General features: G+C 51.5%; 2 protein-coding genes and 2 pseudogenes across 2 annotated transcripts; 3 read left to right on the forward strand and 1 right to left on the reverse strand.

The window, feature by feature from the left end:
- Positions 1 to 713: 713 nt before the first annotated feature.
- On the forward strand, positions 714 to 4,134 carry TPI1 (triosephosphate isomerase 1). Its single transcript, XM_045364656.3, has 7 exons — positions 714 to 956; positions 2,166 to 2,289; positions 2,408 to 2,492; positions 2,567 to 2,699; positions 3,000 to 3,085; positions 3,357 to 3,444; positions 3,573 to 4,134. The coding sequence occupies exons 1-7, from the start codon at positions 731 to 733 to the stop codon at positions 3,689 to 3,691; spliced, it is 861 nt and encodes a 286-aa protein (XP_045220591.1). The 5' UTR covers positions 714 to 730; the 3' UTR covers positions 3,692 to 4,134.
- A 114-nt stretch (positions 4,135 to 4,248) lies between these two features.
- On the reverse strand, positions 4,249 to 6,636 carry SPSB2 (splA/ryanodine receptor domain and SOCS box containing 2). Its single transcript, XM_005569972.4, is given in 3 exon segments — positions 4,249 to 4,540; positions 4,543 to 4,629; positions 5,534 to 6,636. Coding segments are annotated over 3 exon segments (789 nt in total). The 5' UTR covers positions 6,198 to 6,636; the 3' UTR covers positions 4,249 to 4,502.
- Positions 6,196 to 19,769, forward strand: LOC135966374 (large ribosomal subunit protein eL13-like; annotated as a pseudogene).
- Positions 19,770 to 19,880: 111 nt separating this feature from the next.
- Positions 19,881 to 20,439, forward strand: LOC141406921 (destrin pseudogene; annotated as a pseudogene).
- Positions 20,440 to 21,971: the final 1,532 nt, after the last annotated feature.

The following is a 21,971-nucleotide window of genomic DNA, read 5'->3' on the forward strand; positions in this document are numbered from 1 at the left end:
ACTCCTAACTCTGGCCCCCTCCCCCCCAAAGGCAAGTCTCCACTTTTCACTCGTTCTAGAGCTCTAGGAAAATTGGGGTTGGGTGGGGAGGTGTAGAGTGACAAAGTGCCGACACAAAGCCAAGGAAAGACGGAGTGAAGAGCCCTTCTCTAGTCACACAGGAGTCCGAGTATTTCCCAGATATCCCTAGTGGCTAGCTGGCTTCAGTCTGGGACTCAGTCCCTACAGTTCCTGCCAGGCCTTGCCAGCCGGGGCGAGGGTTGGGACACTCCTGGTGGCCTACGCTTCTCTGGGCTGCCCCTCCCGCTGTGAACCCTGTATTTGTCCCGCAAGTTTTGACTCAGGTAGACTCCCTGGGTACAAGGTTGCCTGCTCAGTAGTCGGGCACGAGCTGCTCCGATGGGGGAAGGAGGTTGTCTATCCCATAGTTGGAGAGGGGCCCTCTCTGCCACAGTAGGCGATTTGGGCTACGGCCAAGTTGCCAACAGCTAGCTCCGCTGAACCACTTCTGGCCCCGTGGGGTCAGCGGGGGTTCCCCTGAGCGCCGGAGCTCACAGGTCTCGCCTTGTCCCGAAAGTCCCGCAATCGAGGCGGAGGCGACCGAGCCCCCGACGCGCCTAGAACGTTGCCACAAGAAGGGGGAACGTCGGAACAGTGCAACACGGGGCGGCGGCCGAGGCGGCTGCAGGAGGGCGGGCGGGGGGCAGGGCTCCGGGGGACCGGGCGGGCCATGGCGGAGGACGGCGAGGAGGCGGAGTTCCACTTCGCGGCGCTCTATATAAGCGGGCAGTGGCCGCGGCTGCGCGCAGACACTGACCTTCAGCGTCTCGGCTCCATCGCCATGGCGCCTTCCAGGAAGTTCTTCGTTGGGGGGAACTGGAAGATGAACGGGCGGAAGCAGAATCTGGGGGAGCTCATCGGCACTCTGAACGCGGCCAAGGTGCCGGCAGACACCGGTAAGCCCTCGCGGAGGAGGGGCCGGGCCGGGGCCGGGGCCGGGGCCGGGGCGGGAGTGGCAGCGTCCTCTCCCGAGGCCTCGAGGCCGGTGTGCGCACGGACCTGATGATGCAGGGCTGTGGGACGAGGGCCGCTGGGGTCCGGGCAGGGGCCTCGCAGCTGCAGCCCCGTCGGTGCGTCGAGGGGGCAGGGCGGAGCACATGATGCCCCTTCGACCGTGGGGCAGGTAAGGACGTTTTGGGTCTTCTGGAGGAAGGTGGCCCCGGGGCGCGCACTGGGGCTGTGTCCGCCAGGCGACAGGTTAGGAGCGGAACCCGAGGCTCTGCAGGAGACCAGGGGAGGCTGACCGCAGACCCCGGGGTGGGGGAGGAGGCTGGGCCGCGTGGGCTTCCCGCTACCTGCCCCTTGGCCTCCCGCGCCGTGCGCCGCAGCACGTAGCCCCAGACTCCTCCCCTTCCTTGCTAGCGGCCGGGTCCCCGCGCCAAGCTGCTCGGGGTCCCTGAGCCTCCAGATCTGACCCCTTCCCTTGGGCAACCTGTGCGACTCCCGCCTTCCACTGAAGGGACCGAGCCGGTGCCAAATAGCCTGAACGATTTGGGAGTGAGGAGCCATCCTACCGCCTTCCCCAACCTGGAAACGGCAAAGCGCAAGGCCTCTGAGTCAGTTAGCTCTACCACCCACGGGCAAAGGATGCTCTCCTCCATCCTCCTTCCTCCCTCCACCGAAATCGGAGAGTCATGGGCCTGATCCAAAGAGGCATCCCCTTCTCGTTCATTCCCCAGAGGCCCCAATACAAACCCCAGGAGTTGGCCCCTCTCCTTTTGCTACAGATCCTTGCCTTGCAAAGGGGAGATGAGGATGGGCTATTTTAGAAAGGAAGCAGAGTTGGCCCCTACAGAATGCTGAGTCTGTGAGGTGCCTATGCCCAGAATAGCTCGAGGAAATTGGAGCCACAGCTGTTAAAAGAGCAGAGGGCAAGGCGAGGGCCGTGGCCTCTCAGGGGTATCTGGAAGGCCCTTTGAGTTGAGTGCAGACCCAGCCTCGGCTGGAAAGTGGACAGAGGTCATCTTGCTGGGGTGAAAAGGGGAGGAGAGCAGAACCAAGAAGAAGAGGGTGAGGGCTTTGGGGCTCCAGGGCTCTGGTTAGGAATTGTGGAGAATGAAGGCTTTCTTTAGTCTCATCCCCCTGTGGTACCATCTTGCCCTCAGAAGTGGTTTGTGCTCCCCCCACTGCCTATATCGACTTCGCCCGGCAGAAGCTAGATCCCAAGATTGCTGTGGCTGCACAGAACTGCTACAAAGTGACTAATGGGGCCTTTACTGGGGAGATCAGGTGAGATCGAGGTGGAGAGGGGTGTGTGGGACCCTTCCCTCACACTTCCCCTGTGGCTTTGAGGGGAAAGCCACAGGATGGGCTCCCTGCTGAACCTTGGCTTCATCTCTTCCTTTAGCCCTGGCATGATCAAAGACTGCGGAGCCACGTGGGTGGTCCTGGGGCACTCAGAGAGAAGACATGTCTTTGGGGAGTCAGATGAGGTTAGTAGCCAAGAGAGAAGATAAGGGATGTCTTTTTCCAAGAAGGATGTCTCACCAAGTCTGTTTCTCAACAGCTGATTGGGCAGAAAGTGGCCCATGCTCTGGCTGAGGGACTCGGAGTAATCGCCTGTATTGGGGAGAAGCTAGATGAAAGGGAAGCTGGCATCACTGAGAAGGTTGTTTTCGAGCAGACAAAGGTCATCGCAGGTATCTCTGGAAAAAGGGACCTTTGAGCCTATCCAGGGCCACAGAGACTCAGAGGGTAGAGTCAGGCCCTGGAGCCTGTCTTGGTCCCCATGCTGATCCAGAAAAGGAAAAGGGGGAGGGGGAGTGAGAATCCTTGCTTGGGGCCTATCACTTCTCCAGCCCCCAAGGTAGATGCCACCTGGAAATCCCCCAGTGTCCACCAGGGGGCAGTAGGCCACCGTCCTTCATACTCCTGGAGACCCTTGCTGGAGAGTTCTTTCTTGTTCACCCTTCCCTCCATCTGTGATCTGTGCCCTGCAGATAATGTGAAAGACTGGAGCAAGGTTGTCCTGGCCTATGAGCCTGTGTGGGCCATTGGTACTGGCAAGACTGCAACGCCCCAACAGGTAACCGAGCCCAGGAGCCCTGCCCTCATCCCAGCCTGCCTCAGTAGGTTTGGACAGACACAGACCATCTTGGGCAACCCCTTATTTCAAAGAGACGGAGACCTTGGGCCCAGAGACAGTGACTTGTCCAAGGGCATCCAGTCCAGGGCCTGGCATGGATCGGAGCCCTGGTACTCTGACTCAGCCAGAAACCACACTAAGTGTCCACTGGTGCCAGTGATTCTTCCTCTTAGACAGAAACGGTCTTCCTTAGTCCAGCTTCTTGTTCTAGGCCCAGGAAGTACATGAGAAGCTCCGAGGATGGCTTAAGTCCAACGTCTCTGAAGCAGTGGCTCAGAGCACCCGTATCATTTATGGAGGTGAGTGGCTTTGGTTCCCGGCTGAGGGGGAGTGGGCTGAGGACTAGACTGAGCCCTCGGACATGGAGGTGGGGATGGGGTATACTCATCTCGTTCTTGACCAAGCCCTTGTTCTGCTCCCTTCCCAGGCTCTGTGACTGGGGCAACCTGCAAGGAGCTGGCCAGCCAGCCTGACGTGGATGGCTTCCTTGTGGGTGGTGCTTCCCTCAAGCCCGAATTCGTGGACATCATCAATGCCAAACAATGAGCCCCATCCACCTTCCCTACCCTTCCTGCCAAGCCAGGGACTAAGCAGCCCAGAAGCCCAGTCACTGCCCCTCCCCCGCACATGCTTCTGATGGTGTCGCCTGCTCCTTCCTGTGGCCTCATCCAAATTGTACCTTCCTTTACTATCTTCAGCCTGTAATGGTTGGGACCAGCCCAATCCCTTCTCCACTTACTATAATGGTTGGAACTAAATGTCACCAAGGTGGCTTCTCCTCGGCTGAGAGGTGGAAGGGGTGGGATTTGCTCCTGGGTTCCCTAGGCCCTAGTGAGGGCAGGAGAGAAGCCATCCTCTCCCTTCTTACACAGTGAGGCCGAGATCCTCCCCTCCGAAGGCAGGAGTGCCGCCCTCTCCCATGGTGCCCATGCCTGTGTACTGTGTACGTGAACCACCCACATGTGAGGGAATAAACACCTGGCACTAGGTCTTGTGGTCTGTCTGCCTTCACTGGACTTGCCCAGATAATCTTCCTTTTTGAGGCAGCTATATAAATGATCCTTTGTGCAAAAAAAAAAAAAAAAAACAAACCCAAGAACAGGTTTCTATAATAGTACCTCTTACTGTTTTTACTAGAAAAAAACGTTTTGCGTAGCAAACTGTCATAGCCTTGAATGCCGGCTCCCTCTCTTCCTCTGAGTGGCTCTGGGGCTGTTGATTTCCTCAGAGCTTGGGTTGGGGTAGGGGCCCAGCCTCACCAGCTTTCAATAGCTGGTCTAGGCCAGCAGTGCCTCCCCACCTTCCCAAGGGGAGGGGTGGTGGCAAGGCCTCAGCACAGTCTGTGGTATCACAGGGCTCACTGGTAGAGCAGGCAGCGCTTCATGGCAGGGGGAATGGCAGGGCAGATACCTGGCCGAGCCGGGTATCCCCCAGGGTGTGGCGCACACACAGGTGGCTCAGGTGCAGAAGACAGTGTGGCTCGGCTGGGAGAGAGAAGGAGGGGAATGTGAGTATGGGTGCAGCCACCAGTCAGACGTCCTCAAACTACAGGGTCCTGCCCAGATGCCTTTCTGCTTTCCTGCTTTGAGTGTGCCCACCTTGGCTGAAAGGGGAATCTGAGATGCCCTGAAGTTCTGCCTCCCACTTAAGATTTCACACATCCCTAGTCAGAGCTGGGATGAAGCGCTGGCTAAGGCCCTCTAAGTGACAGGCCAAGGTGGCTCTGACCGTGGTGGAGCTGGCCCAGGCTTTGACTCCAGAGGCTTGGGAGCTGGGGCTGAGGTGAGGAAGGATGGCCGTCCACTCTACAGCTCACACAACTGCAGAGAGCAGCTCCAAGCCCTGGCCCCAGTCAGTTCCTAGGAAGGCTCCTCCCCTGCTGCCCCTCCCTAAGGCCCTGCCTCCTCCACTGCTCTCCTCCCTGGTGCCCAGGGCCCCAGTGTCTCCATGCTGAGGAAGGAAGTGGGTATGTGGCACAGAGACAGGTCAGAGCCCGGAGAATCCGGTACACACCCCAGGTACCTGGCTCTGCCTGTCCTCCTCCTTTTGGACCTGTACATCAAACCCAGTACCTAACCCTTTGCGCCTCTTGCTCAGGGGTTGATATCTCCTGAATTCTCTCATCCCTGGAGTGCCTCCCTCCATTCTGAAGGTTCACCATTTACTGGCCAAGAAAACTTGAGGAAGTTGCTTTCTCAAGCCTGTTTCACCTCTATTGCTGTTGGATTAAATAACAGCCGTAAAGACCCCTAGCCTTTCCCAGCACTGAACAGGCGAGAGGCAGGCTGGATGAAGGTGCATCCCCTCTGCTCTTGTCAGAAGAGTTTCCATCCCAGACCGCTGCCACCAGGGACAGAAAGTTCTCCCCACATCTGCCCCAGGCCTCACCTCTCCTTTCGCCCAGGTAGCGGATGCGGAGCTGGCACTGGCCCCAGACAGCGCTTACTGCCGGATAGAGGGTCCTGCCCTTCAGTCCGCGGAAGGCTGTCCCCAGGTAGGTGCTCCCAATAGCGTAGCCCAGAGTTCCCTCCTCCATGTCCAGAACCAACAGCAGCCTCTCTGGCACCTCCGGCTGCTCACCCTAAGTTCCCGCTGGATACTGGGGCGCTCCGGGCCCCTTGGTCTGATGGTACAGCTTCCCCCGCCCGATGTCCCAGCCCCACGACTCGCTGTTGCTGCCCAGCAGCGCCGCGTAGTGCTTAGTCGGCAGCGGGGCGCGGGCCGTGGCCACGCCCACCACGGCATACGGGCCCCTCTGCTCTAGGGGCCAGCTGATCTCCCAGGCGTGCAGGCCTCTTGAATAGCCCCTCTTACCCCGGACACCATCAGTGCTCTGGGACATGGGCCTCCGCTCAAAGTACAACCCTCCTTCCTTGACTTCGATGTTCTCTGAACAGTCTATGGGGTTCCAACCGTGGCGTCGTTGGGCCCCCCGTTCAGGAGGGTGTGCAGACAGCAGCTCTTCCAAGCCCTCGGGACAGGAGACGTCAGGGTACAGGGCCTGTGGGGTGGGGGTGCTGCTCCTGTCCCCCGCCAGGGCTGTCTCGCCCATGGAGGTGAGGAGCTATAGGGCTCCCCGAAAGAGGCTTGCTGGGGCGTCTCTCTTCTAAAAGTTGAGCTCCAGTTTGAGATTGGCCTGGAAGCGAGTTGGGAGAAAAGGGGTGGAGGAGCAGAATCCTGGCGGGGGGTCGTCACCCAGGCACCCCATCCTTTCACCCAAGTTTGCCAACTGGCCCGCTCCTCCCCCCTCGCTGCCCGAAAGCTCCCGGACCCCTCATCTGCCCTCGCCCCATCTGACCCAGGTCGCCCGAGACTCTCGCGAGTTCGCCCCCTTTGGGCCTCAGCAGGGACCATCCGCCTTACTCGCCCCGAGCCCTAGCCGCTGCCCCCGAACCTCGGTTGGCTTCCCAGCCCAGGAAGTCGCCGGGCCTCTGGAAGAGCCGGGCGGAAAGAAGCCGAGGCGCGCAGGGCGCACACCGCGTGCCGCTTCCGCCCCCAGCACCTCCCTCGGGCGGTGCTCAACCCGCGGCCCCGCCCCGCCAGGGCCCTCCGGGGCGTTAACCCTCTCATCGCCGCCCCGGGTTGTGCAGCCCGAGGCCGCGCCCCTGTATGGCCTCGCCCCTTCGGGGGCAGTTACCTGTCTACCCGCCGCAGCCGCGGGGAGCATGCCCCGCCCCCTGGACCCCACCCCGGGCGGTTAACCTCGGGTCTCCGCACCGGGCTGTGACCCTCCCCGAAGCCCCGCCCCCACGGCGAAGGCCCGGGGCGATTAACCCTTCTCTCCCTGCGGCAGAGTCCGCACCCGGTCAGGCCCAGCTCAGAATTAACGCTTTGATGGCATCACCGCCTTGGGAATCCCTGGGGATGGTGTTCACCGTCAAGACCTTTGAACCGCCTGAGCAACTAACTCCTGCGACCTTGAGGATAAGGAGCATGGGGTGAAGGAGGGGCTTCATTGTGCTGACTCCCATTTCTATTTCCCTGTGATTCTGGGTCACTGTTTCTGGGTTGGTCCCTTTCTGCCCCGGGTTTTGAGTCAGCCTGTGCCACCTCTGAGGCTGTGAAATCTGCTTCAGGCTCTGGGCTGTACGCATCATAGTTTTCCCTGCTGGTCCAGTCTTCACACTGGATGCCAATCCATTACTGAGCCGTTGATCTCATTTGGTAGAGTGTCCTGGCTGAGACTTGGAGTTTGAGTGAAGCTATGCCACTCGTTAACTGTGTGATCTCGGGGAAGTTGCCAGATTTCTCCTTTTTTTTTTTTTTTTTTTTTTTTGAGACAGGGTCTTGCTGTCACCCAGGCTGGAGTGCAGTGGCGCCATCACAGCCCACTGCAGCCTTGACCTCCTGGGCTCAAGTGATCCTCCTACCCCAGCCTCCCAAGTAGTTGGGACTACAAGCATGTGCTCCCATGCCCAGCTAATTTTTTAAAAATTATTTTTATTTTTTTGAGATGGAGTCTTGCTCTTATTGCCCAGGCTGGAGGGCAGTGGCACGATCTCGGCTCACTGCAACCTCCGTCTCCCAAGTTCAAGCGATTCTCCTGCCTCAGCCTCCTGAGTATCTGGGATTACAGGCACCCACCACTATGCCTGGCTATTTTTTGTATTTTTAGTAGAGACAGGGTTTTGCCATGTTGGCCAGGCTGGTCTCGAACTCCTGACTTTGTGATCTGCCTGCCTCGGCCTCCCAAAGTGCTGAGATTAAAGGGGTGAGCCACCACTTCCAGCCAAAAAAAAATTTTTTTAGAGACAGGGTCTCCCAAAGTGCTGGGATTTCAGGCATGAGCCACTATGCCCAGCCCCAGATTTCTATAGTTTTCTGTTATGTAAAATGGGAGCAATGATGGTAGTTACCTCACAGGGTTGTTATGCAGTTGAAATAATTCAGGTAAAACATGTAGCACAGAGCTGGGTACATGGTATGCACTCAACAAGCGTAGATGTCAATATGCTTACAGAGTGTGGACACTAATAAGGAGGCAATATAATATAATGGCAAACATGGTAACTGTGGAACCAGACTCCCCATTCATGAATACCTGAAGGCCACTGTGTGTATGATCTTGGACAAATTACTGAACCTCCCTGTGCCTGTTTCTTCCTCTGTAAGACAGAGATCACATTAGTATCTATTGCATGGGGTTGGTAGTGAGGATCCAATGAGGTTATAGATGTAACACATTTGGAACAGTTTCTGGTTCGCATTTAATGATTTGTGCTAAGCACTGGAGATTAAGCAGTGAATCCTTAAGGAGGTTACAAAGACTTTTATAAAACAATGTATCATGTATTAATAGTAAATAAAATTATGGAGATATAAAGAAAGTACTATAGAAGTAAAAAGAATAGGACTTCTATCTGGGGTTCAAGCAGTTAGGAAAGGAACATGTTCTAGAAGAGGATCACACCTGGGCTGAATCTTTTCATGTCCTAGAAGGGGTTCACACCTTCACACAGGGCTGAATCTTTTTTTTTTTTGGAGTCTTGCTCTGATGCCCAGGCTGGAGTTCAGTGGCATGATCTCGGCTCACCTCCGCCTCCTGGGTTCAAGTGATTCTCCTGCCTCAGCCTCCCAAGTAGCTGGGACTACAGGTGCATGCCACCATGCCCGGCTAATTTTTGTATTTTTAGTAGAGATGGGGTTTCACTATGTTGGCCAGGCTGGTCTCGAACTCCTGACCTCGTGATCTGCCCGCCTCAGCCTCCCAAAGTGCTGGGATTACAGGCGTGAGCCACCGCGCCTGGCCTGGGCTGAATTTAAAAGGATGACTAGGCATTGGTCTGAGACCAGCCACTTCTCTGCAGTATGGAGGTTGGGTTAGGGTTGCAGCATGTAGAAGACATTCCAGACAGAGGAGTCCGCATGAAAAAAGCAAGAATCAGCAGGTGGGTTTGGGGAAGTATCTTCAAGGTTTCTACAGCCAGGAAGGAAGCAAGAGAAGGGCCAGAGAAGTAGACAGCAAGTCACAAAGGCCTTCTAGGCTGAATTAAGGAATGTAAACGTTTTCTCATAGGACAGGCCAGTGATGGGGAGCCACCGTAGGATAGAAGCAGGAGAGGAACGTGGTCAGATAGGCATTTGATTTATTTATATATTTTGAGCCAGGGTCTCACTTTGTCACCCAGGCTGGAGTGGAGTAGCATGATCACAACTTATGGCAGCCACAACCTCCTGAGCGCCGGTGATCCTCCCACTTCAGCCTCCTGCGTAGCTGGGACGACAGGTGCATAAATACCATGCCGAGCTAATTTATTTTTATTTTTTAAATTTATAAACTATTGGCCGGGCGTGGTGGCTCAAACCTGTAATCCCAGCACTTTGGGAGGCCGAGGTGGGTGGATCACGAGGTCAGGAGATCGAGACCATCCTGGCTAACATGGTGAAACCCCATCTCTACTAAAAATACAAAAAATTAGCCGGGCATGGTGGCGGGCGCCTGTAGTCCCAGCTACACAGTAGGCTGAGGCAGGAGAGTGGCGTGAACCCGGGGGGCGGAGCTTGCAGTGAACCGAGATCGCGCCACTGCACTCCAGCCTGGGCAACAGAGCAAGACTCCGTCTAAAAAAAAAAAAAAAAAGGCCGGGCGCGGTGGCTCAAGCCTGTAATCCCAGCACTTTGGGAGGCCGAGGTGGGTGGATCATGAGGTCAGGAGATCGAGACCATCCTGGCTAACACGTGAAACCCCGTCTCTACTAAAAAAATACAAAAATTAGCCGGGAGCGGTGGCGGGCGCCTGTAGTCCCAGCTACTCGGGAGGCTGAGGCAGGAGAATGGCGTGAACCCGGGAGGTGGAGCTTGCAGTGAGCTGAGATCCGGCCACTGCACTCCAGCCTGGGGGACAGAGCGAGACTCCGTCTCAAAAAAAAAAAAAAAAAAATTATAAATTATTATTTTTTAATTTTTAAAATAGAGACAGAGTCTCATTGTGTTGCCCAGGCTGGTCTCGAACTCCTGGGTCAAGTGATCCTCCTGCCTCAGCGTCCCAAAGTACTGGGATTACAGGCGTGAGCCACTGTGCCTGGCCAGATCTGCATTTTAGAAAAACCACCCCGGCAGCAATGTAGAGGAGGCTTCAAAGGAAACAGGACTGGAAGCTGGCCGGGCACGGTGGCTCACGCCTGTAATCCCAGCATTTTGGGAGGCCAAGACGGGCGAATCACCTGAGGTTGGGAGTTCAAGACCAGCCTGGCCAACATGGAGAAACCCGATCTCTACTAAAAATACAAAATTAGCCAGACGTGGTGGAACATGCCTGTAATCCCAGCTACTCAGGAGGCTGAGGCAGGAGAATTGCTTGAACCTGGGAGGCGTAGGTTGCAGTGAGCTGAGATCGTGCCATTGCACTCCAGCCTGGGCAACAAGAGTGAAACTCTATCTAAAAAATTAAAAAAAAAAAAAGAAAAAAATAGGACTGGAAGCAAAGACACCACTTCCAGCAGACCAGGTGACAAGTGTCAAGAGCCTGAAACAGGACAGTAGAAATAAGGATGAAAATAATTCAAGAAACACTGATAAAATGGCAAGATTTGGTGACTGATTAGATGTGAAGTTGAGACTGGACATAGTGGCTCACACCTGTAATCCCAGCACTTTGGGAGGCCGGGGCAGGCAGATCATCTGAGGTTGGGAGTTCAAGACCAGCCTGGCCAACATGGTGAAACCTTGTCTCTACTAAAAATACAAAAATTAGCTGTGTGTGGTGGTGGGCACCTGTAATCCCAGCTACTTTGGAGGGTGAAGCAGGAGAATTGCTTGAACCAGGGAGGTGGAGGCTGCAGTGAGCCGAGATGGCACTACTGCACTTCAACTGGGGCAACAGAGCGAGACTCCACCTCAAAAAAAAAAAGAGAGAGAGAAAGAAAGGGAAGTTTCTAGCCTGGAAAAATTGATTGGAAGGTGTTGCCACCAATCCAGATGAAGATGACAGAAAGAGGAGTAATTGAGGGCAGGGGCAGGAGGGTGAGAGAGGGAGATGGTGAGTTCAGTTTAGGATATGTTTTTGAGATGTCTGAGCCACACGCAAATGAAACCATCCAGAACACACAAAAAAATGGCAGGTCTGGAGGCAGAATGAGAGGCCTGGGCTGGAGACAGGGATTTGGGAGGTGTGTCAGCCTTTAGTCAGGAGTTGAACTATGAGAATGAGTGAGTGAAATATGGGCGAGGGGACAAAGAAAGAGAGTGCAGAGTAAAAGAAGGGTCAAGGAGAACAGAATAAGGTAGAAAATTCAGTTTTGATTACTTACAAGATTGTTTTGGTCAGAGGTCACTGGCAACCTTGGTGAGAGACAGCACATGTGGGGACTGGGAGGTGGGACTCCAGGCTGAAGGGGCTGGACTGTCACAAGCTTTACATTTTAAAGGAATAGAAAATGAGGAGAAGTAAATTACAATTATATCACATAGTTAAAGTTACCCTTGAAAATACCTTAGTAGGCTGAGTACAGTGGCTCATTCCTGTAATCCTACCACTTTCAGAGGCTGAAGCAGGAGCTTGAGCCCAGGAGTTTGAGACCAGCCTGGACAACACAGTGAGACCCATCTCTACCAAATAATAATAATAATAATAATAATAATGATAAAATAGGCTGGACGCGGTGGCTCATGCCTGTAATCCCAGCACTTTGGGAGGCCAAAGTCAGTAGTTCAAGACCAGCCTGGCCAACATGGTGAAATCTTGTCTCTACTAAATATACGAAAAAAATTAGCCAGGCATGATGGCTTGCACCTGTAATCCCTCAGCAGAACTGTTTGAACCCAGGAGACAGAGGTTGTAGTGAGCCAAAATGGCACCACTGCACTCCAACCTGGGCGACAGAGTGATATTGATACTCCATCTCAAAAAACAAAACAAAAATAAAATAAAATAGGCCGGGCGTGGTGGCTCACGCCTATAATCTCAGCACTTTGGGAGGCTAAGGCGGGCAGATCACGAGGTCAGGAGATCGAGACCATCCTGGCCAACATGGTGAAACCCCATCTCTACTAAAAATACAAAAATTAGCTGGGCATGGTGGCGTGTGCCTGTAATCCCAGCTACTCAGGAGACTGAGGCAGGAGAACCCACGAGTAGGAGGTTGCAGTGAGCCGAGATCCCGCCACTACACTCCAGCCTGGCGACAGAGCAAGACTCTGTCTCAAAAAAGTAAAATAAAATAAAATAAAATAAAATAATTGAGGACCACGAGAACTAGGGAAAAAAAGAAAAAAGAAAGGCCGAGGCAGGCGGATCACCTGAGGTCGGGAGTTTGAGACCAGACTGAGAAACCCCGTCTCTACTAAAAATACAAAAATTAGCTGGGTGTGGTGGCACATGCCTGTAATCCCAGCTACTCAGGAGGCTGAGGAGGAGAATCGCTTGAACCTGGGAGGTGGAGGTTGCAGTGGAGCTGAGATTGCACCAGTGCACTCCAGCCTGGACAAACAAAAGCGAAACTCCATCTCAAAAAAAAAAAAAAAAAAAAGAAAGAAAGAAAAAGAAAATCCCTTAGTTACTGCATCTATTAGGTACAGCATATATTTGTGTAAAAATCACTATGTGGCAGTATATATATATAATGATGTACACAATAATATTTTATAATGTTTTGAAGAGGAAGAAGGAAGCATACTAAGAAGTAACTCAGGAATGGAAAACCAAATATCATATGTTCTCATAAGTGGGAGCTAAGCCATGAGAATACAGAGGCATAAGAATGACACAATAGACTTTGGGGACTCGGGGGAAAGGGTGGGAAGAGGTGGAGGTATAAAAGACTATAAATAGGGTTCAGTGTATACTGCTTGGGTGATGGGTGCACCCAAATCTCACAAATCACCACTAAATAACTGACTCATGTAACCAAACACCACCTGTTCCCCAATAACCTATGAAAATAAAATAATAATAAAAAGAAGAAGAAAGCATACTAAAATAAAGATATGAACCTGAAACTTGTCATCCACCTGGATATACTTGCCAGTATGTGACATCAGTAATAACATCATGACTGTAAGACCAGGCACAGTGGCTCATACCTGTAATCCCAGCACTTTGGGAGGCCAAGGTGGGCCGACTGATTTGAGATCAGAGGTTGAAGACCAGCCTGGGCAGCATGATAAAACCCCGCCTATACAGAAAATACAAAAACTTAGCCAGGCTTTGGTGGCTGGCGCCTGCCATCTCAGCTAGTCAAGAGGCTGAGGCATGAGAATCCCTTGAGTCCAGGAAGTGGAGGTTACGGTGAGCCAAGATCATGCCACTGCACTCCAGCCTGGGTGACAGGGCAAGACCCTGTCTCAAAAAATAAATGACTTCATGACTGTGGATGGCAGCCTATGATGAATATTAGTGAAGTACCTGTGTGATAACCAAGGCCTGGGGACAGAGAGCGGTGACTGCTCCATGACTAGCTCTAGCTCAGCTTGAGAATTTAATCACTCCTGTGCTGCTGCTGCCGCTAGTTGTTTAAAACATAATTGTTGGCCGGGCACAGTGGCTCACGCCTGGAATACCAGCAGTTTGGGAGGCTGAGGCAGGCAGATCATCTGAGATAAGGAGTTCGAGGCCAGCCTGGCCAACATGGTGAAACCCCATCTCTACTAAAAAAAAAAAACAAATAAATTAGCCAGGCCTAGTGGCGCGTGCCTGTAGTCCCAGCTTCTCAGGAAGCTGAGGCAGGAGAACCGCTTGAATCCAGGAGGCGGAGGTTGCAGTGAGCCGAGATTGCGCCACTGCACTCCAGCCTGGGCGACAGAGCAAGACTTTGTCTCAAAAAAAAAAAAAGGTTGTTTAAAACAATTCATCAGTTGATGCCACTGAATCTTGAGCTAGTCAAACATTTGTTGCTAAAAGGTAAAAACTTTCATATTGCTACAAATGATTTAAAATTTTTACTTAAAAATTAAAAAATAAAAATTGGCCGGGCATGGTGGCTCACGCCTGTAATCCCAGCACTTTGGGAGGCCCAGGTGGGCAGATCATGAGGTCAGGCAATCGAGACAATCCTGGCTAACATGGTGAAACCCCGTCTCTACTAAAAATACAAAAAATCAGCCAGGTCTGGTGACGGGCGCCTGTAGTCCCAGCTACTCGGGAGGCTGAGGCAGGAGAATGGTGGGAGCCCGGGAGGCGGAGCTTGCAGTGAGTCAAGATTGTGCCACTGCACTCCAGCCTGGGTGACAGAGCGAGACTCCCTCTCAAAAAAAAAAAAAAAAAAAAAAAAAATTATAGATGAGGTCTTGCTATTTTGCCCAGGCTAAACTCAAATTCCTGGGTTCAAGTAATCACTCCACCTCAGCCTCCCAAGTAGCTAAGACTACAGGCATGTGCCACAATGTCTTTTTACTTATTTTATTCTTCTGTCGAGACAGGGTCTCACTGTACTCCAGGCTGGAGTGCAGTGGCACGATCATGACTTACTGCAACCTCACCCCAGGCTCAGATGATCCTCCCACCCTAGCCTCCCAAGTAGCTAGGACTACAGGCACGTGCCACCAGGCTTGGCTAATATTTAATTTTTTGTAGAGACGGGGTGGGGGTCTCTCTATGTTGCCCAGGTACTCCTGTTCTCAAGCAATTCTCCTGCCTCGTCCTCCCAAAGGGCTGGGATTACAGGCATGAGCCACTATGCCTGGCTGTTTTTACTTTTTAAAATTTTACATATATTTTTGAGACAAGGTCTGGCTCTGTTGCTCAGGCTGGAGTGCAGTGGCACAATCTCGGCTCACTGCAACCTCTGCCTTCTGGGTTCAAGCAATTCTCCCGTCTCAGCCTCTGGAGTAGCTGGGACAACAGGCGCCCGCCACCATGCCTGGATAATTTTTTTTTTTTTTTTTTTTGAGAAGGAGTCTGGCTCTGTCGCCCAGGCTGGAGTGCAGTGGCACGGTGAAACCCCGTCTCTACTAAAAAATACAAAAAAAAAAAAAAAAAAAACTAGCCGGGCGAGGTGGCAGGCGCCTGTAGTCCCAGCTACTCGGGAGGCTGAGGCAGGATAATGGCGTAAACCCGGGAGGCGGAGCTTGCAGTGAGCTGGATAATTTTTTTGAATGTTTTTGTAAAGACAGGGTTTCACCATGTTGCCCAGGTTGGTCTCGAACTCCTGGGCTCAAGCAATCCACCCACCTTGGCCTTGCAAAGTATCGGGATTACAGGCGTGAGCCACTGCGATCAGTCCTTTAAAAAAATAATGTGGCCGGGCGCGGTGGCTCAAGCCTGTAATCCCAGCACTTTGGGAGGCCGAGACGGGCGGATCACGAGGTCAGGAGATCGAGACCATCCTGGCTAACACGGTGAAACCCCGTCTCTACTTAAAAAAAATACAAAAAACTAGCCGGGCGAGGTGGCGGACGCCTATAGTCCCAGCTACTCGGGAGGCTGAGGCAGGAGAATGGCATGAACCTGGGGGGCGGAGCTTGCAGTGAGCCGAGATCAGGCCACTGCACTCCAGCCTGGGTGACAGAGCGAGACTCCATCTCAAAAAAAAAAAAAAAAGTGCCCCCCTCAACTGCCGTTTTTACTTTTTTATTGAGATGTAACATATATAAAGTACACTAATCTTAAATTGCCCAGTGAACTTTTCCATTCATATACACTTGGGTGACAACCACCAAAGAGATCAAGATAAAGAATCCAGCTGGTTGGGAGCGGTGGCTCACACCTGTAATCCCAGTACTTTGGGAGGCTAAGGCAGAGGATCACTTGAGCTCAGGAGTTCCGAGATGAGCCTAGGCAACATAGGGAGACCTCGTCTCTACTAAAAATTCAAAAAAGTTAGCTGGGTGTGGTGGTGCACGCCTCTCGTCCCAGTTACTTTGGGGGGCTGAGGTCGGAGAACTGCTTGAGGCTGCAGTGAGTCCTGACCATGTCACTGCACTCCAGGCTGAGTGACAGAGCTGGATGCTGTCTTAAAAAAACAAAAACAAAAACACGAAAAAAGAATTCAGCATCTGTCTTGCTCTTTCCCTGATGATACATCCCCAAGGGTAGCTCCTATTAGACCCCCATCAGTATAGATTAGCATTGTCTGTTCTTCAATGTCTTTTTTTTTTTTTTTTTTTTTTTTTTGAGACGGAGTCTCGCTCTGTCACCCAGGCTGGAGTGCGGTGGCCGGATCTCAGCTCACTGCAAGCTCCGCCTCCCGGGTTCACGCCATTCTCCGGCCTCAGCCTCCCGAGCAGCTGGGACTACAGGCGCCCGCCACCTTGCCTGGCTAGTTTTTTTTGTATTTCTTAATAGAGACAGTGTTTCACCGTGTTAGCCAGGATGGTCTCGATCTCCTGACCTCGTGATCCGCCCGTCTCGGCCTCCCAAAGTGCTGGGATTACAGGCTTGAGCCACCGCGCACGGCCTGTTCTTCAATTTCATATAAATGAAATCAGAATGTCAAATGCAGTGGCACTTGCCTCTAGGCACAGCTATTTGGAAGGCTGAGATGTGAAGACTGCTTGAGCTCAGGAGTTCCACTGCACTCCAGCCTGGGTTACAGAGGGAGACCTTGTCTCTAAAAGAAAGGAAAAAAGAAAGAAAAAGAAAACATATAGTATGTACTCTTTTGTGTCTTTCCAACATTGTATCTGTAAGTCATCCATGGTCTTGCATGAAATAGCTCATAATTTTCATTGTCATATAGTATTCTGTCATCTAAATATACCACAATTTATCTATTCTACTGTTGATGGATTTTTTTTTTTTTTTTTTTGACAGTATTGCTCTGTCGCCCAGACTGGAATGCAGTAGGGCGATCTTGGCTCACTGTAACCTCCACCTCCCAGGTTCAAGCGATTCTCGTGCTTCAACCTCCTAAGTAGCTGGGACTTCAGGCGTGTACTACCACGCCTGGATTTTTGTATTTTTATTAGAGATGGCGTTTTCACCATGTTGGCCAGGCTGGTCTCGAACTCCTGACCTCAAGTGATCCGCCCACTTCAGCGTCCCAAAGTCCTGGGATTACAGGTGTGAGCCACTGCACTGGGCCTGTTAATGGATATTTAAGTTGTTTCCAGTTTTCCACTATTATAAAGTTGCCATGTGCATTACTGTACAAGTCTGTTAACAAAAGACCCTGAGGCCTGCAGAAGAAAAACAAAGAAGAGCTGTATTTTTTGGAAAAAAAAAAAAAAATGCAAATTGGGGAACGCTGCTGGTTTGCACACTGTTCACTGGAATAAAATCTCTTTCCTCCAAATTCCTTCACAGCCTGTGATCCCAGTACTTTGGGAGGCTGAGATGGGAGGATCACTTGAGGCCAGGAGTTGGAGACTAGCCTAGGTAGTATATTGAGACCTCCTTAGCAAATAATTTTTTTTTTTTCTGTTGCCCAGGCTGGAGTGCAATGGCGCGATCTCGGCTTGCTTCAACCTCTGCCTCCCTGGTTCAAGCGATTCTCCTGCCTCAGCCTCCCGAGTAGCTGGGATTACAGGCATACACCACCATGCCCAGCTAATTTTGTATTTTTAGTACAGACAGGGTTTCTCCATGTTGGTCAGACTGGTCTCGAACTCCTGACCTCAGGTGATTCGCCTGCCTTGGCCTCCCAAAGTACTGGGATTACAGGAGTGAGCCACGTGGCCCAGCCAATAAAAAAAATTTTAATTAGTTGGGTGTGATGGTGCACACCTATAGTCCTAGCTACTCAGAATGCCGAGGTGGGAGGATTGCTTGAGCCCAGAAGTTCAAGGCTGCAGAGGCTGCAAATGTGCCACTGTACTCCAGACTGGGTAACAGAGTAAGACCCTGTCTTTTATTTTTTTATTTTTATTTTTTTTTATTTTTTTTTTTTTGAGACGGAGTCTCGCTGTGTCTCCCAGGCTGGAGTGCAGTGGCGTGATCTCGGCTCACTGCAAGCTCCGCCTCCCAGGTTCACGCCATTCTCCCGCCTCAGCCTCCCAAGTAGCTGAGACTACAGGCGCCCGCCACCACGCCCGGCTAGTTTTTTTTTTTTTTTTGTATTTTTAGTAGAGACGGGGTTTCACCATGTTAGCCAGGATAGTCTCGATCTCCTGACCTCGTGATCCACCCGCCTCGGCCTCCCAAAGTGCTGGGATTACAGGCTTGAGCCACCGCGCCCGGCCAGACCCTGTCTTTTAAAACAAATAAACTAATATAACAAAATTCCTTTTCAGAGAACTTTTTTCACAGTTCTTTGGTGGACCTAGGCATGCATTTTTCTTGGGTGCAAACATATGTGCAGAATTGCTGAGTAATAAGGGATTACAACATATAGATTTAATCACATGCAATTTTCTGATTTCTTTCCATAGGAACATTTTATTCAGAAATGAAATAATTCAGAGTTCCAGCACTGTCTGGGGCTATCAGGCTCTGTCCACCTCCATAGGCCTAGCACTGTCACCAACGGAGCCATGGAGGGACATCGGCCCAAGCTGGGGCATCTTCATCATCGAAGAAGGCCTCTGGCCAGACCAGGCTCTGTGGGTGAGACCAGGCTGGAGGACTAGGGCGGTGGCAGTGGCCACGTGAGTGCACATGGCTGTGGGTGGTCCCTCACTTGCTCCCCTCCTCTCTTTTGCTACCCGTGGGCCATAGGCAAGCAGGGCACCCAGCCAGAATGGCATGATCCTGAAGCCCAGCTTTCACAAGGACTGGCAGTGGTGCAGCTAACCCACGGGGCAAATCTGCAGAAGCAAGGCGGCCAGCAAAAGCAGGCTGCATGGCCCACTCATATGGGCCCATTCACCCGTGGTAAGGTGCCCCACGCTGAGGCATCACTACAAAGCACCAGCTGGCAGGGGCCTCAGCTTGGAGGAGTAAAGGGTGGCTGGCATTCACAAGAAGGTGGCCCAGACCATTGGCATCTCTGAGACACAAGAAGGAGGAACAAATCCCCCGAGGCCCTGCAGGCCAATGTTCAGAAGCTGAAGGAGTACTGCTCCTCGCTCATCATCTTCCCCAGGAAGCCCTTGGCCCCCAAGAAGGGAGACAATTCTGCTGCAGAACTCAAACTGGATACTCAGCTGACAGGACCAGAAATGCCCATCGGCAGTGTCTACAAGAAGGAGAAAGCCAGAGTCATCACTGACTGGGGGAAAACTTCAAGGCCTTGTTAGTCTCTGTATGGCCCATGCAAATGCCCAGCTCTTCGGCATACAGGCACAAAGAGCCAAGGAAGCTGTAGAACAGGATGTTTAAAAAAAAAAAAAAAAAATAGGAGAGCCGGGTGTGGTGGCTCACGCCTGTAATCCCAGCACTTTGTGAGGCCGAGGCGGGCGGATCACAAGGTCAGGAGATCGAGACCATCCTGGCTAACCCGGTGAAACCCCGTCTCTACTAAAACTACAAAAAAAAATACAAAAAAAAAAAAATTAGCCGTGTGTGGTGGCACGCACCTGTAGTCCCAGCTGCTCGGGAGGCTGAGGCAGGAGAATGGCATGAACCCGGGAGGCAGAGCTTGCAATGAGATGAGATTGCGCTACTGCACTCCAGCCTGAGCAACAAGACTCCATCTCAATAAATAAATAAATAAAAATAGGAGGAGGCTCAAGCTGCTGTGTCAGCTCCACGCTGGGTCTCTCGGTCCCTCAGCCATGAGAAGGATGCTCCCCAGACTTGCTCCCTCCCCTGCGTCCCTGCGACCATGACCTGTGGTCGGAAGATGAACTGTTGTGCATCAGATGCCTCTGAGACATACAACTGGAGATGTGAGGTAAGAAATTGAATGTAAAGACTGGAAGCTCAGAAGAGCAGAACTGTGAACAACATGCCTCAGGAGTGCAAGTTGCTGATGAAGTATGTCGCATTTTTTATGACATGAGACTTTGTAAATGCTCAACACCGGAAGAAATCAAGAAAAGAAAGAAGACTGTCATTTTTTTGTCTCAGTGCAGACAAAAAATGCATCATTGTAGAAGGCAAAGAGATCTTGGTTGGAGATGTTGGTGTAACCATAACTGAGCCTTTCAAGCATTTTGTTGGAATGCTTCCTGAAAAAGATTGTCCCTATGCTTTGTACGATGCAAGCTTTGAAACAAAATAATCCAGAAGAATTGATGTTTTTTTGTGGGCACCAGAACTAGCACCTCTGAAAAGTAAAATGATCTATGCAAGCTCCAAGGATGCAATTAAAAAGAAATTTCAAGGCATAAAACATGAATGTCAAGCAAATGGACCAGAAGATCTCAGTCGGGCTTGTATTGCTGAAAAGTTGGGTGGATCCTTTTTTTTTTTTGACGGAGCCTTGATCTGTTGCCCAGGCTGGAGTGCAATGACAGGATCTCGGCTCACGGCAACCTCTGCCTCCTGGGTTCAAGCGATTCTCCTGCCTCAGCCTCCCGAGTAGCTGGGATTATAGGTGTGTGCCACCATGCCCGGCTAATTTTTGTATTCTTAGTAGAGACAGGGTTTCATCTTGTTTATCAGGCTGGTCTCGAACTCCTGACCTTGTGATTTGCCCTCCTTGGCCTCCCAAAGTGCTGGGATTATAGGCGTGAGCCACCATATCTGGCCGGTGGATCCTTAATTGTAGCCTTTGAAGGATGCCCTGTGTAGATCATCATTCAGTGCCACAAATTGAAAGCTTCCATGTTTAATGTTATCCTCTTGCTATATAAATAAAGCAAATACATTTAGGCTGGGGTCTCACTGAGGGGGAGCTGTCTTGTCATCTTTTAGAGTAAATTAAATATTCTATAAGCATATGCAAACAGCCCTAAATAAATCTAAAGCCTAAAGTTAAAAAAAGAAGAAAAGAAAAGAAAAGAAAAAAAATAGCCGGGTGCGGTGGCTCACGCCTGTAATTCTAGCACTTTGGGAGGTGGAGGTGGGTGGATTGCCTGAGCTCAGGAGTTCCAAACCAGCCTGGGCATCACGGTGAAACCCTATCTCTATTTTAAAGGTACAAAAAATTAGCCAGGCATGGCAGCATGTGCCTGTAGTCCTGGCTACAAGGGAGGCTGAGGCAGGAGAATTGCTTGACCCTGGGAGGCAGAGGTTGCAGTGAGCCAAGATTGTGCCACTGCACTCCAGCCTGGGCAACAGAGCACGACTCCGTCTCCAAAATAAATGCATAAATAAATAAAGTCCTGTTGAGGACTTGTAATATATCAGCAGTAATGCAAAAAAAACAAAAACAAAAACAAAAACAACCCCCCCCCCAAAAAAAACCATTCAGATTTTGCAGCATGAAAAACTTCAGTAAATTTATGAAGCTTTAGATTGGTCTTTTCCTTTTTTTCTTAGGGTGATTTTATCAGTGCCTTAAGATTTTTTATTAGTGTTTCTCCGTGGCTCTCAAAAACTTCTTTATTTTTATGATTATTTCCTTATTTTTTAGATACTGGGTCTTACTCTGTCAGACAGGCTGGAGTGCAGTGGCGAAATAGCTCACTGTCACCTTGAGCTATGATCAAGGGATCCTTGGTTTCAGCCCCTCAGAGTGCTGGGATTACTGGCATGAGCCACCATACCTGGCCAGGCCAAGAAGTTATTTACTTTCTTCCTCAATGATGTGTAAACAAAGCCATCATGATCCACTTGCTAGGCAACTTGCACAATGAGTTTCACTTATTTGTCAATAGAAACCCTTGGCTGGGCGTGGTGGTTCACGCCTGTAATCCCAGCACTTTGGGAGGCCGAGAGATGGGTGGATCAGTTGAGGTCAGGAGTTCAAGACCAGCCTGGCAGACATGGTGAAACCCTGTCTCTACTAATAATACAAAAATTAGCCAGGCAAGGTGGCACACACCTGTAATCCCAGCTACTTGGGAAGCTGAGGCAGAATTGCTTGAACCTGGGAGGCGGAGGTTGCAGTGAGCTGAGATCATACCACTGCACTCCAGCCTGGGTGACAGAGCAAGACTCTGTCTCAAAAAACAAAACAAAAAAAAG

This window comes from Macaca fascicularis, chromosome 11 (genome assembly GCF_037993035.2).
Source record: "Macaca fascicularis isolate 582-1 chromosome 11, T2T-MFA8v1.1".
Lineage (NCBI taxonomy): Eukaryota > Metazoa > Chordata > Mammalia > Primates > Cercopithecidae > Macaca > Macaca fascicularis.

Bases quoted from the DNA above. Each gene is read 5' to 3' on its own strand.
- TPI1 (XM_045364656.3), top strand. From the start codon at position 731: ATGGCGGAGGACGGCGAGGAGGCGGAGTTCCACTTCGCGGCGCTCTAT. The intron at 957-2,165 runs GTAAGCCCTCGC...TCTTGCCCTCAG, and splicing joins CAAGGTGCCGGCAGACACCG to AAGTGGTTTGTGCTCCCCCC. The intron at 2,493-2,566 runs GTTAGTAGCCAA...GTTTCTCAACAG, and splicing joins TCTTTGGGGAGTCAGATGAG to CTGATTGGGCAGAAAGTGGC.